The 15736-nt window shown below is 35.8% G+C and overlaps 1 protein-coding gene across 1 annotated transcript; it reads right to left on the reverse strand.

Moving 5' to 3' along the window:
* Window positions 1-1920: 1920 nt before the first annotated feature.
* On the reverse strand, window positions 1921-8215 carry LOC131629989 (coatomer subunit alpha-2). Its single transcript, XM_058900786.1, has 4 exons — window positions 7971-8215; window positions 7558-7772; window positions 6033-6527; window positions 1921-5175 (listed from the first exon to the last, which is right to left on the reverse strand). Exons 2-4 carry the CDS (start codon window positions 7763-7765, stop codon window positions 2210-2212), a joined length of 3669 nt encoding a protein of 1222 aa, XP_058756769.1. The 5' UTR covers window positions 7766-7772; window positions 7971-8215; the 3' UTR covers window positions 1921-2209.
* Between the last annotated feature and the right edge of the window lie 7521 nt (window positions 8216-15736).

Below are 15736 nucleotides of genomic sequence, written 5' to 3' on the forward strand. Positions count from 1 at the left end.
AGTAAAATCAATTGAGGAAAATAGAGTGTGAAATCTTACTGAACTACCTACAGGAACAAAAAGATTGGACTCAAATGGATTTACAAAACAAAATTAAATGAGTTTAGAGAAGTCAAAAAGTACAAGGCGCGTTTGGTTACAAAATGATATGCTTAAGAATACGAAATTGACTATGAAGATGTATGTGCCCATATTCCTCGCATGGACACATTTCTTCTCGACGTAAAGTCGAAATTTCTTCATAGAAATTTAAATGAAGTTGAGTACGTGAAGCAACTCAGAAGCTATGAGATAAAGAATGAGGAACAAAAGGTGTACAAGATCAACAAAGCTTTGTACGTACTCAAGCAAGTATCACAAGCATGATTTAGCCAAACTGAGAAGGAAGACATTAAGCATACTCTCTTTACCAAAGTCAATAAAGAAGATAAGCGTTTGATCAATAACTTGTATGTTGGTGATTTAATTTATATTGAAGATTATGAGAATTTGATATTTGAGTTTAAAGCATCCATGTTGAAGGAATTTGATGTGTTTTATTTGGATAAGATGAGTTACTTTCTTAGTGTTGAGGTGTTGCAATTTGATGGTGGTATATTCATTAGTCAAATTAAGTATGTCAGAATTGCAGAAGAAATTTGAAACGGAACATAACAACTCTACTGAAAATCCAATGATTCTAGGATTCAAAATCGTTAAAAATGGTGTTGAGATGGATGATTCATTCTTCATGCAACTAGTCAGAAGCTTGATGTACTTAACAACTACAAGGTCAGATATAATGTATATGGTAAGCTTACTAAGCAAATACATGCCAAGGCCTATTGGACTACATTATTCATCAGCCGAAAGAGTTTTATGGTACTTGCAAGGGACGATTGGGTTTGGGATTCCTTACAAGAAAGAAGAAAATTAAGAGGTGAATGACATTATTGATAATGATTATGCTAGCATTGTGAAGGATCGAAAGAGCACCTAAAGTTATGTTTTTTATTTTAAGTGGAGCAGCAGTGGTTTGGTATTTTCTCTAAAGCAGCTGATAGTGACTCTAAGCAACAACATAAGTAGAATTTGTGGTAACTGCAACATGTAGCTGTCAAGTTATATGGATGAAAAAAGTGTTGAAGAAGATTGCCTATAAAAGCAACAAATGTCTAGTGCATATTGATGCGTGTTACCACTTCTTGCACGAGCTTGTAAATGAAGGAGCTATGATACTCCAGTTTTGTGGTACAAGATATCTGGTGGTAGACATGCTCAGCAAGCCACTAAAATTGAAGTCTTTTTGTAAAATTAGAAGGAAGTTTGGAGTTTGTGAGATGCCAAAGAAATGCAATCTAATTTAAGTGGGGAAATGATAAGTTTAGGTCTAGTCCTAGATTTTAGAATAGTTTGTTGTTTGATTTTAGGATAGTTTGTTATTTGAAATGATCAAGTTTGTTTCCTATTTCTTAGGTAGTATTGGGTGACAGTTCACCTGTTTTATTCCTATTTATTTGCTGTACTCTTTGGATTCAACTTGCAAGTCAATTTTTGCACCTAACAGTGAATAAGGACTACTCATATTACCCACTCAAGTTTCATCATCTTTACTAATAAAACAAACATTTTTCGAAGATAAATAAATCATTTAGATCATCCCTCGTGAGTATTTCCACTTATTTAATTAATAAAAACAATTTATTTGTTATCAAATTTTATCTTAGAATCAAATACATCTTCATTAACTTTATCGAAATGAGAAGATAACCTTAAGATGCGCTATATCTTGTCACGGTACGGTACAAACATAGATGTGCAAAGTGCGATTAATGAAAAACTAAATATAGAAAAATGGTCTATAAAGAACAACGGGTCCTGCATATTTTCAGTAGAAATGCTTTATTAAAGATTCAAATTGTAGCGGTTAAAAACTCAAAATTAAAAAATAATAATTCAACATAATGGGTGAAAACTTCACTTGCACGAAATATTCATAAACTTCTTCCCCCCTTCCTCTTATACTTAGAGAAGAGGTAGAAAGTATTGGAAAGTAGACCATGTAAAAATTATATAAAGAAAAACAGAAATTCACGCAAGGACAAGTAACTCTCGACTATTTCTAGATTCTACAGAAAATATATGAATTAATCAATACGACTTTAATCATATGTTGAAAGGTGACCTGAAACAAAAATTATCATCAACCGCTCCTCATCCAAAAGCTCAATCAACGAATCTGGGCAGGAGAACAGAGCAATCCAGAAGCATCTGCCCCCACTACTGAAAGTTCACACACAGTGCATAGCTGCCCCTCCTGGGTTGGTACAAAACGGGAAGTACAGTAAGGGCAAGAGACATCCTTCTGTCCGCGATAAATGGGCACATAGGTTGCCCCACAAGTTACAAATGGGTTTCGGAAATCATAGTTCAACTCTGTGGCATCAGTCATGTTCCTTTCTGCAGCTGCTAGCACCTGTCTTGCTGTCTTAGCTTGGTTTTCAATGCTAGGATTGGTTTCAAGTAGTCTCCTGGCAAAGTTAGCAGCAGTGGCAAGGTTCTTTGCTTTGTAGCAGACAGTCATTGCATTCAACAAAGCTAGCCTCAAGTGAGGTGTCTGAAGATTGCAGTGGGTGAAATATGCTGCGAGCTCCTGCTGGCGTACTGGATTGTCCTTCATTTCCCTTCTTTTCAGCTCCATCTGCAGAGCCAGAACATACTCTTTGACTATGATTATCAATTCCTTTACATCATCCACTTCCCTCCTTGACTCTACAACAATCAAAGGAATTGTATGAAGTATATTGACAAATGTACGGAGAGCTTCAGTGAATTTCCCAGCAGTTGTTGACTTATAACCAGCTTTGAGCTTTTCATCTAATTGAGACAATTTGTAAGGAAGTGCCGGTGGGCCTCTCACATTTGGACTAGACGCCTCAGTCCAACCCCTTTCAACAGCAAGTGGTACAACTGGAGCAGATGAAAAGGCACGCAAATAAGAGTGACTGGCAGAATGAAGATCTAGGAACATAGATCTCAAGGGGGCAAAGTTTTTTATTCCAAGCTGCCTGTTCAGTAATCTCATTGCAGTATCAAAATTGCCAGCAGCTGCATGATCAGCAGCAAGAGATGATCTCTGAACCCATATCTGGCTAACTGCCATCCCAGGCGTTGGTGCCACAAAAACTGATGACCGTGTACTGACAGAGGCTTTTGGAGTGTCAGCTTCAGGGGGGAGCTCTAAATCTTCCAGCTCCCACCCGCCCTCTTCATCGCCCTCTTCAGCCACCTCTCCGTCATCCAAAATTGCAGTAACATCACCATTTTGTAAGCCTTCAATGTCAACCATGTCGAGCTCCTCAACCCAATCACCTTCAGCAGCCTCATACTCTTCATCATCGGCATCTTGATCAGCGTTTCTAAGTCCACCATCAAATATGCCTCGCATGACCCTAAGAAGGGGCCAATCACCACAACACAGCACAGGTGACGGAGGTATCAAGAGAGATGGTACTTTCCCCTCGGGCAAAGATGGAACGTTATCCCCCAGTTCAGCTGCAAGCCTTTCAGCAACATCGTGTAGCCCATGGGTTGATGCAGTGATATAAGCAAGAGGCAAATGGCCAACATTCTCTAAGATCTTAACACGCTCTCGAATATCACCCATATATAAGGCATTGTGAAACTGGCCCATGACATCATTCTTGACCTCAGCAATTTTCAACATCTTTGAAAGTTTCTCCACATTACCAGTGATGAGATAAAGGAAGGATAATCTCTCAAAATTCTTGGTCTTCTGATATGCATATTCTACTATACCAGCATTGCCTTGTCGAAGAGCTTCGACTCCCAATCGGTACCAGTGATCTTTCTCATCAATTGCTGTAGCTGATGCAACTGCAATTTGAATGTTCCCACTCTCTAAAGCCAAATTGAACCGAATCCTCTCATCTTTCACAAAATGGAGGGCAACCTCAGGAAATCCTTTCTGTTGCAGATAAGCAATCATAGCTTGCCCACAAAGCTGTGAGTTCCTTATCATGTTCATAACATGGTCATATTTTTTCTTCAACAAGGAAAGCTTAAAGATATACTCTGTAGCATCAATGGTTATAGCTTTGTTTTTCCCATCTCGACCCAAGCAGAAGATGACATTTCCAACAACCTTTGTGATATAAATTGGGACGTCCAGTGTTTTGATTATCCCACTGTCTCCATTTGGGAGGCAGTATTTGATATGATTTAATGTTGTGTAAATAAAAATACCATTGTCATCCCATGCTCCGCTTTTTACACGGATTGTCTCGTGGAGGGTGCATTGATGAACCAGCTTCTTGCTAGCAATGACAATTGCATGTTTGCTGAGTAAAGCAACGCTTTCCATGTCATTAGACCAGACTACATATTTGATGAAAGGGGTCTGAAGATCGCCAAGAACGATCCTCTGCTGAAGATCAAATATAAAAACCCTATCCTCAGACCTACAGAGCAAGTTGCCTGTTCCGGCATAGAATATAGCATCAGTGGCAATTGGAAGCACACTCTTTTTAACAAGCTCATTCTTCAGGTTTTTTAAAAGGACTTGATTGCTGCTTTTTTCAAGCACAGCAAACCTATTCCGTGCCACAAAGACTGCTGATCCTCCAAGACCTTTCTTTGGTTCTTGCATATCACCCCTACCAAAACTGTCTTTAATTGTGCTATCTTTGGATATGCAGTACAACTCATAAGATCCACCATCCACATCTGAACAGAGAAGAATCGCATTTTCAGTAGGACTGTAGGAAAGAGTCTTAGGACTTTGATTCAAGCTCAAAGAACCAGGCCGTCGAATAGTAAGTACTTGTGTCTCTCTCTGTGTTGAAAATTCATAGAACCGCAAAAAGCGGTCTTTCGTGTAGAACAGAGAATCACCACTAACAGCGAAGGCAGGCCTTTCTCTCTCCAGCTTGAAGACTATCATGCCACTGTCATGACCAGCTGCCAACAGATTCATTTCAGGATGCGTTGAAAGAATCCAAAATCGATCATGTTCCCTGCGGAAAGTTTGAATACCAGTCCTCTTTGTTGCATCCCATACTCGGATACTTTTATCCTCAGAGTTTGACACAATGATGTCCTGTTTGGCATGGAACATAACACATGAAACGTTATTCATGTGCCCTCTCAGAGTATCCACTTCCCATGCCTTAGTGTCTGAAAACAGAAAATAAATTTTATTAGGGAATAGAGAAGGTCATTCTAAACTAAACTATGTTGTTAATTTCGGATAGCATTGTGTGGTGCCGACCCCCTAAAATGCCATAGCGCTAGAGCAGATAGCAGGATAGCCGCTATTGCTAAGACTAAAAACCAGATTACAAAGTAAACATAAATACTCAAAAATAGACTAATACATAAAATTAAAGAGATCATCATACTTAATAGTTAAGGAACCTAAATAATAGAGTAATAAAACTTAGGCAGAGAAGAATAAAAAATAACTGAACTAAAAGTAGGAAGAGGAGCGTAACAATTACTTTTGAGCAAGAACATAGCATTACTCTTCAAAAGGAATGAAATTTACACACTTAAAAAAAGACAACAGTTTTAAAATTAGAGTTTGAAGAATTGATCCCCAAAACTCTAATAGTGGCCTCCATAGTGGTTGCGATAGAGGTTTGGGGCCTCAATTAGCGGCCACTACAACCACTATTGTTGACAGCGGCTCGTAGACCAATAGCATGCGCCGAACCCTATCACCGCTATGATATCCCACTATAATGTGCTATTGACAACATAGATCCTAAATACTAATTGTTTTTCTTTTTCATTAACTACATAGTAATAAAGTTAATATGTGCAAGAAATGTCATATGAAACATTTTACTTCCAACAATACACAAGCTCCTCTAAACACTGTTTTATGAAAACTTGTAATCACTTGCATAGCATCAAGACGATGTATGGAAGCCCGGTAAGCTAAAGTTTAATAGACAAAATTGAAAAACCATGTATATTTTCAGATAGTTACATTCAGGCAGCATAAAGTAAATAACAAGGTTTCATATTACCATTCATCCTCCAAAGTTTCACTTGACGGTCATCAGCTCCTGAGACAATAAGAGGCAGTGTAGGATGAAAAGCAGCCCAGTTGACACCTCGGTCATGACCTTCCAACACATACTTAACAACTGCATCGACGCCACCGAAAAGATCTGTGTTCATCTGACTCAATCGCAAAATATCATCTGAAGGAGGTCCAGCCTTCCTTTTGAGGGAACCAATATCCCAAACACGAACAGTCTGATCCAAGGAGGCTGACACAACAATATCCTCTTTTGGATGGAATGAAGCACACATAACATAATGGTTGTGCCCAGTTAAAACAGATATACAGGTACGTGACTGCCAGTTCCAGATGCGAATGGTTTGATCATCACTGGCACTCACAATCCATGGGTTCTCATGATGAAATTGTACTGTCCGAATATAATCAAGGTGTCCAAGAAGAGTGAACAAACACCTATGCATCTTATAGTTCCAGACCTTAATCTTGTAATCATCCCCTGTCCCAATAAAAAATATAAAAACCAATAAGAATGAAATGTATAAAGTAAAACCCTCCCCTTCCAATTCGCAACAATAATATATATTATCAATGTATGCATGCGACACACCAAGATCTCCACCTCAAAAGACAGGTTTAAAATATGGAAAAACACAAACATTAGAGCAAGATTTCATGCACCAGAATCACTGACTTGTTAAAAGCACGTGTTGATATTAGTTACTCCCTCCGTCCCACAATGAGTGACCCAAATGGAATAAAATGATGTCCAAAAATGAATGAACCATTTCAATTTCCAATACACTTTTTCCAATTTTACCCTCTAAATAATAAAAAGTTCACAGTTTCCAATACATAATAAGGGTACTATAGTAAAAACAATATTCTCTCTCTTACTTTTTTACACTTTTCTTAATCCGTATGAAATGGTGTGCTGGGTCACTCATTATGGGACGGAGGGAGTATTAACTTCCGGATCGAAAACATTTAAATTAAGCCATACCAAACAGATCTTATATCCTATTCAAATAAAATTATATACATACAAACAAGTATAAACCATAACCCGTTCTTAGTTTCATACACATCACACAGTCTCATTTCACACCCTCAGATAAATAAAGATTTAGATCAGAGGTGAAGATAAGCATTAAATCCTTATATCAAAAAATGCAGCAACTCATTTTATAATGAGAGAATCCAACACGAGACACCACACACACACAATTCCTCTAATACTAAAATAAAAACATTTCATCAGTTCAGCATGCAAGATCTAAACATCGAATCCATTTCTGAACACCAATCTAAGCGGATCCCAGTAGAGCTTTAATGGATACATATACACATCCAATGTAACTAAATTTTTTTCATGAGTGTAGATGCATAAGTGGTATACATTAATAACGAGTGCCTTCATTCAGAAACGCATATGCAGAAAAACAAATAAAAACAACAATAAAAGCCGCAAAGTAACAGATCAGAGTAAATTCAAAAGAAACAACAAGGGTTATAATGAAAAAAGGTACCTCCAGACACAAAAAGGGGTTGAGAATTGTGAAAATGGACACCCCTAACAGGTCCATCATGCTCATCGAATCTGTCAATTAAGGTCCCCATTCGATAGTCCCATAGCTGGATCACGCCACTGTGAAGACTCGCAAGAATCCATGGCCTTTTGCTATGGAAGCTCAGTCCCTTCACTCTGTTACTTTTCGTTTCAAACTTCGTTAACATCTTCCCTCTGCAGTGCACGATCCAATAAAAAATCATCAATCACAAATCACAATGGCTTAACAATAAGCTCGAATTTCGAAATTGAATCAAACACAAAAGCACAATCACCGAATACATGCAAAAGAATGAATAAACATTGATGAACATTTAGAAAGAAAAACTGAATCAAATCGAAGGCGAGGAATTAGGAATCGAGAGAAATTACCTCAGATCTGATTACGGTAATGAAATTGAGAAGATACGCGATCAAGTTCACCGACAGAGGTGCGGTGATATATGCATATATGTGCAGAGAGAATAGAGAAAATGAGAGCGAGAATATTCACTACTCTATTCAGATTAGATCTGGTTATGGCTATGGTGCTATATGCGTAATAGGGAAAGAGAAAAGAATAAAAAAGAGAGAGAATAGAATGGAAATTATGTAAGTGCGTAATAGTGTCATGATCCAAACTATATGAGTTCAAAATAATATATAAATGATGTATTTTAAAAGAAAAATACTAAAGCTTACGTAGAAAATATAATAAGAAAGTGAAGAAAATGATGTGGCATGTTGTTATTGGATGAACCACTTTAAAATTGAGTAATGCTAACATATTCTAGGTTAGGTTAAGAAATTGAATTTATTTTCAATAGCCAAGTATTGAAAAGAAAAAAAACACAAATAATCACGTTTTGGAGAAAATAACGCAAATAATTATGTTTTAAAAAACGTTACTCCCTCCGTCTCATAATAAATGTCCTATTTGAGCAATGCGCAGTTTTTAAGAAAATGATTGGATGTGTTGGTTTTAGTAAAAAAGTTAATGTCATTTACTAGAATACCCCTATTAATAGTAGTTGAATAACGTGAAAGTTACTAAATAGGGGTATAATAGTGGAAAAATAATAATGATTGATGCATTGGAATTGTAAATGGACAATTAATTTGAGACAAGTAAAAAATGCAAATGGGACACTTATTATGAGACGGAGGGAGTAACATTTAATAGTCAAGTGAGATGACGCATCCCTGTAATTTTTTAAAGAAGACGCCATATGAGATGACGCCTAGGTACATGTGAAAATTGCAAATCACATGCACCTAGGTGCCATCTCATTTGGCGATACTTTTAAAAAATTACATGGAGGCGTCATCTCACTTGGCTACTGCATGTTAACATTTTCTAAAACATGATTATTTGCGTAATTTTCTCTGAAACGTGGTTATTTGTGTATTTTTTTCCAAACTTTGTTATTACAAAAAAAAAAAAAAGAAGTTTATCTTCATGTATTTTTACTTATCAAGATTATGAACAATTTGTTGTAAAACATCTTCATAAAAGCTTTAAGTTGGATCTTCATGGATCATGTTCCTTCATACATTATTTAATAAGAATGAATCCGACAAACATAATTTAATAAGAATGAATCCAACAAACATAATTTAATATTACAACAAATATATTTTCAAAAGAATGAATCCAACTAAATATTACCTCTTCATCCCAAATATGTCTGACAACATTGTCCGGGTTAGGGGTGTTCAAAACTAAACCAACCCAAACCAAACCAAATTGAAAACGCAAAAAACCGCATTTGGTTAGGATTTGTTTGGGTCATCTTTTAACAAAACTGCACGATTTGGTTCGGTTTGAGGTTTGTATTTTGTAAACCAAACCAAACCGAATCAAACCGCATTGTGTTACAACCTAACTTTTACTTAACTCACATCCAACCCAAACTTAAACCTATTATACCTTAGCCTTATGATTACGAACAATTTTCTCATCCTTACACATATGATTTTAGTCTCGATCTTCTCAAATCTCTAATAGCATTATCGCGTCATCTTTGCCACATACATCTTCCCTCTTCTTCTCTAATCTGTACTCTCTTATATTATTTCTTTTTCACCTTCTATTTTTATGCAAATGTTCCCTATTTTAGTTTCGTTTTTATCGCATATCTTCTTCTCTAATCTCTCAACTCTTTTGTTTTTTCTTTTTCATATTCACTAATCTCTCGTCTCGTCTCTTCTACTTTTTTTGTTTCATTATAATAATTTTTATACTGTTTTATGATATTATTTTATGTTTATTATTTCACTTTCGTCTAATTTAATTTTTACATATTAAATGGGAAGTTGTTGTCAAAATATGTCGAGTTTTGTTATTATTTGATAGTGTATGAATGTCTAAATACAAAGTTATGTTGTCTATATGTGCATGTATGGCTCGATAAAATATTTGTAAAAAATTGAACCAAACCGCATTGGTTTGGTTTGGTTCCGTTTTTTTCTAAAAGCCAACCAAATCGAACAAATTTTTCTCTTGCGGTTTGGTTGATTTTTTTCGCTAAAACTGCCCAAACCGCACCGCGAACACCCCTAGTCAGGGTAAAAAGGCAGCAATGATAAGTCTGATGGGCCTCTTCCAAACCCTTGAGGTGGCTCCTGGGCCTGAGTTGCCATAGGGGCCTGGAATGCCAAAGGTGCCTAGGGGCCTAGGATGCCTCAGGTATCTCCTCTGTCACCTGGGCCTAGGGTGCCTCTAGTGTTTGAGGTACTTCAGGTGATTCGGATACCTCTGCTGTCTCAGGAGTCTGAATAGGTGAACTCAGGCGTCTACGCGGAGATGGAGGCGGGGATGCATTAGGATGGGACCCTCGCTTGCTATGGGAAAACGAAGAAGAAGGCAAAGATACATGATTCTTGGAACCTGACGCCTTTGCAACAATCGTTCTAGAGGTAGAAGAAGTCTGTGATGGTTGACTCTTTTCCCTCTGAATGGATGCATGTTGTGCAATCATACCGTGTCTCAATCTATATTGTCTATCAACCATAATTCTTGTTAATAGACAAGACAAACGTTACACAATGAGTTATTTATAAAAAAGGAAAAAATATTGCACATACTGCTTACGGAGATGCATCTTCGAATTATAGGTAAACGTTAAAAATTTACGGATATGCATCTCAAAAAATCCCTGCAACTTTAACCACCATCATTGGTGGAATGCAGACCCATAAAATATAAAAAATAATGTATTGATCATAAAAAATACCTATCTAACTCGTTTCTCATTAGGTCTAAGCTATCACATACACAATAAAAAAAACCTTAGCAGCATCGCACAATACAAAATAAAGTTATAAGAACAAATTCTTCTTTTTGATTTTTTTTACTAAATACAAAAACTCGAGCATAAATCAATTATCTTATTGAAATTAATCAACAATCCTAGACAACAATGCCAAAAAATTGATGAATATTTAAAAAATATATCAAAGTTGTCAAGTAACAATAACATGTTTATATACACATAAATTATTCTTAATCTTTAATCTTAACAATTAGGATTGAAAATGAGTCAAGTTTAGTCAACTTTGGTTTAACTAGGCTTAATAATAAATGGATCAACTCAAAGTTAGACTCGAGATCTGTGAGTGCACTTTTCACCATTAGATATTTTGTATGATGTCAAAATTAGAAAAACTTAGCATTTTTGTATATTGGATGGTATCTCTGAGTTTGTGTGGCACCACTTACATTAGAGGTCTTAGGAATCATTAAAAAACCACTTTTAAATAGACCAAAATCATTAAAAACAAATTTGTACACAAACATGCATTGTATGTGCCGACACATACGCTTTTCAGGCCGACACATGTAACTCAATGTTGAAGCCTGTGGCTTCAGTCAAGGTTAGAACGGTACGTAAGCCCTTTCAGGCCGGAACTTACTAGAACTTCAAATTTTATGTGCCGACACATACATCCTTCAGGCCGACACGTACAACTCAATAACGAAACCTGTAGCCTCTATTTCATTTGGGTCGATACATGCACATTACAGGCCAACACATACTGAAAGAGATTCTTTTATGTGTCGGCACATACGTCAAACAGGTCGGCACATGTACTTGCTTAAATAAGACTGTAGCTCCAGTTTTGTTTAGGACGACATGTAGACGTCTTCAGGCCGACCCATGCTGTTATTCTCAAAACTATGTGTCGGCACATACCTTTTCTTGGGTCACTTTCTTTTAATTTTAAAATTCTGAATTTCCTCCTTTTGCCACAAAACTTTCACAACTATAAATACATCATTCATGCATCATTTCAACTTGATGAAACTATAAACTCTTACTGCATTTGCTCTTCATCTTCAACCTCCAATCTATGCATACACACTGACAAGGGAGTAGTGCGAGAACGGCGAATCAAATTGGAAGTTCTTGGGTTCAATAGTTAGAAATTGGATTTGATCGAGTGAAAGCTATAAGATTGAGGATCTTGCAAAGGAGTAGCGTGAGACGGTGAATCAATTGGATCTATAGTGTGCTTGGTCTTGTTGAAGATCAAAATAAGAGAAATGGTTAAATCAACAACAAATGGTTAGGGTTTGTAAGGGTTGCTCTTGGAATACTTCTCTTGTAGTTACTTTTTGCAAAGTAAGAAATCACTTCTCAATTTCATTTGAAATTGACGAAAGAGGTATCCACACGTAGGGACGACGTGGGGAACTACCTTACCAAATCCTTGTGTCCCTCTCTATCTCTTTCTCTCTTACTCTCATTTAATTTCAATATGCAATTTGTTGAATATGTTGTTTGATAGATCAATTCGTATAAATATTTTCCTTGATTATTAAAGTTAAAAATTGCTTTGTTGATTATCTTACAATCACTTTGATTGTAAGTGATTTTGTACATTAACAAAGCTTAAAGGAAGAATCTGAAAAATTGATCGTACACCATGTGTTCGATACAATGTTAGTTTTTGTTTTCATTATGTAATTTGTTGAATAACATTGTTTGATCAATCGACGCGTAAGAATTTTTTTGTAATTGTTTTGTTAAAGTTGTGTGTTGATTAACTTATAATCATTTTGATTATAAGTAGTTTTCATATGAAAACAACTCAAAAAAAAAATCTGAAAAGCCGAACGCGCACCAAGTGTTCGACAAATGGCTTGTTTGTATTTTATCATTAACTTCATTGGAAATAGGTAACCGTTGTGATTTGTGTTAAACAGTTAATTGAGATAGACTTGTGTTGATTGTTCTTATTAGTTTTAATTCCGTATGGTCTACGCATATCCGAGTTCCAATAACTAGGTTCGTTTAGACTACTATTCCGATCTAAACTTTAAACCTTCCGCTCAAATTGTTTTCAAATAAATTTTATTTGTCCTAAACATTTTTAAAAGGACAAATTTGACTTGGGGATCTATTCACTACCCTCTACATATGTGTCGTAGTCTAACAAGATCATAGTAAAAAAAATTTAAACTCAAACTCGACTCGATTAAAGTTGATGAACAACTTGATTTGTCACGATGGTTCGAGTCGTGTCTGACTCGATAGCTTGACCAATTTGACAAAAAAAATAGTTAAATTTAAAGAGGCAAAAGTTTACTAAGATCATAAGAATTTATAAGAATTATAAATAACATTTTATAATTTTAAATAACATTTTAAATAATATTTAAGAACAATTTATTTGTCGTATTCATAAGAATTATAAATAACATTTTATAATTTTATATGACACAAGTTTCTTCTAAGATATTTAGAGAGACACCAGATATTGTTAGGAAAAATAGTTACTTCGAGCAACATGTATGATATCGCCTCTTACACACACTTGCAACCATTTATCTTTCAAATAGTCTTAATGAGATTTTTAGCAATGAGCATAATCTTTTAAATGACATCTATAACTTAATATATGATTAAAATACCCTTTTTGGTCCCATAATTATACACCAAGGTCCATTCTGGTTCATTATCTCTAAAAAATGTCAAAGTGGTCCTTTAATTGCTAAAAAAGGACCACGTTTGTCCTTTCATTCAAAATGACACAAACGAACGTTAGGTTTGTATATGTGGCAGGTGATATGGAATGTTATATACTCCTTCTTCAACCTTGTCTTCTTCATTGTTTTGTTCAGATTTCTTCAACTGTGTTTCCCCCAAATTCTAGGTTACTGTTTTTCATTCCCTTGTCAGTTTCTAAAATTACTTGTGTAAAATGAAGCAGACATCATCCTCGATCTCAGGGCCATGTTCTTATGACTCAAATACGAAGAGTGGTGGTGGTTTAGCTGGAAATTTGCAATGGAAACCAGTATGTGAGTGTGGAGACATAACTCAACTTCGAAGGGCTTCAACTGCCACGAATTTAAAGAAGGAATTTTGGGGTTGTCGTAATTACAAGGTAAAAACGAAATTTAATTGTGTTTTCATCTCATTTTTGTGTTCTGATTTATGAGAATGTTAAACATCACAGGGTTCAACCCAAACAGGCTGTGGATTTTTTCAATGGTTCTTTGATGATGTGGTGGATGAGAAAGACCAGTTTATGAAGATGCAAAATAGTAGGTTTGAGAAGCTTCAAATTGAACTTGATGCAGCAAAATTGGAGTTGGTATCTTTAAAAGCAACAAACGATAGACTGAAACAAAAGACAAGAGAGTTACAAATTCAAATGAAGAAGATGATGAATTCTGAAAAAATTAAAAAAGGATGTTCTGTATTGTTTTAGTGTTGGTCATTTGGAGAATGCTATAATTATTGTAGGCCATAGTTGTAATGTTTTGAATTAGTATGTTTAAGTTGTAATAGTCTGTATTGAGTTTTGTTGCTATCAATGGAAAATGATTGCTATGCATTAAGGATTTTGGTTACACCTAATAATAGTATGTATTGAGTTTTGTTACCAATGGAAAATGCTATCATTCACATTCATACCACTTGAACATAATCAACAATAACAGGTAATTACAATGTGCAAAACACTATATATTATAGGTCCAAAACACTATATATTATAGGTCAAAAAAGACAAATATTATAGGTCCAAAATACTTGACATTAACATTGCTAAATGTATCCAACATTACAGGTCTAAAACAACAAATATTACAAGTCCTCCTTGTTGTTGGACCTACAACTATTTTTGCAGCAGTCAACCTTGTTGTTGGACCAGGTGGAATAAAAGGTGCATTTGGCCTTCTAAATGCCAACTTTTTGGATTTTGTAGTCTTCTTGGATGATTTTGGAGTAGTCTTCTGAGATGGTTGTCTAGGAGTTTGTTGAGATACTTGTGAAGGAGCATGTTGGGATACTTGTGCAGCAGGAGCCTGAGATGGTTGTGCAGTAGGAGTCTGAGATGGTTGTGCAGTAGTTGATGGTACCTTGCAAGTAAGCTTGTTGTGTCCTTGTTTCTTGCATCTACTACACTTTACAATGAATCTAGTTCTTCTCATCTTTTTATCAGTACCATCTAGTTCACCTTGCTCTAAATTCCTCCTCTTTTTTTTGCCTTCTTGGCATTTTCCTAAATTTGCCTCCTTGAAATCTTCTTTTGTACTAAAATAGGTTCCCACTTCCCATTTGTAATTGGACATATCCTTTAAAAGCTTGAAAATTATATACTTCTTTCTCCTAGCTCTACTGCTATCATCACTATCAGAGTCACTTCCAAGATCCTCACTATCATTATCACTTCCTTTACTATCTTCCTTGTTTTCATCACACTTTTGTTTACCTTTTTTTTTCTTTTCACTTGTTCATCATCTTCAATTTCATAGTCTAGTAAGTTACCCTCTTCCTCTTCCAATTCAATACCATACTCATCAGAGTCATCATCAAATACTATCTCCATTGCACTATCATACTCGAAGTTGCTATCATCAGAACTATCATCATCATCAGTCAGTCTTTCATCATCATCAACCTCACCACCCACAGGTCCATTAACATCAATTCCTATTGCATTATCATCAGTCTCTACTGGTCCATTATCATTGGTCCTCACATCATCTTCTCTTACATCATTGGTCCTCACATCAAATTCCTTCATCATCTCCTCAATCTCTACTTCTTCCTCATGTATTATCTCAATAAGTGGAATCTCATCAAACACAACCTCAGTATCATCAACATAAACGGGCTAGGACAATGTGTGTTTAATAAAGACTT

The sequence above is a fragment of the Vicia villosa genome, unplaced genomic scaffold (assembly GCF_029867415.1).
Source record: "Vicia villosa cultivar HV-30 ecotype Madison, WI unplaced genomic scaffold, Vvil1.0 ctg.000628F_1_1_3, whole genome shotgun sequence".
In the NCBI taxonomy this organism is placed as follows: Eukaryota; Viridiplantae; Streptophyta; class Magnoliopsida; order Fabales; family Fabaceae; genus Vicia; species Vicia villosa.

Bases quoted from the DNA above. Each gene is read 5' to 3' on its own strand.
- LOC131629989 (XM_058900786.1), bottom strand. From the start codon at position 7,765: ATGTTAACGAAGTTTGAAACGAAAAGTAACAGAGTGAAGGGACTGAGC. The intron at 6,528-7,557 runs GTACCTTTTTTC...TTATTGGGACAG, and splicing joins ACCCCTTTTTGTGTCTGGAG to GGGATGATTACAAGATTAAG. The intron at 5,176-6,032 runs GTAATATGAAAC...TTCTGTTTTCAG, and splicing joins GAAACTTTGGAGGATGAATG to ACACTAAGGCATGGGAAGTG.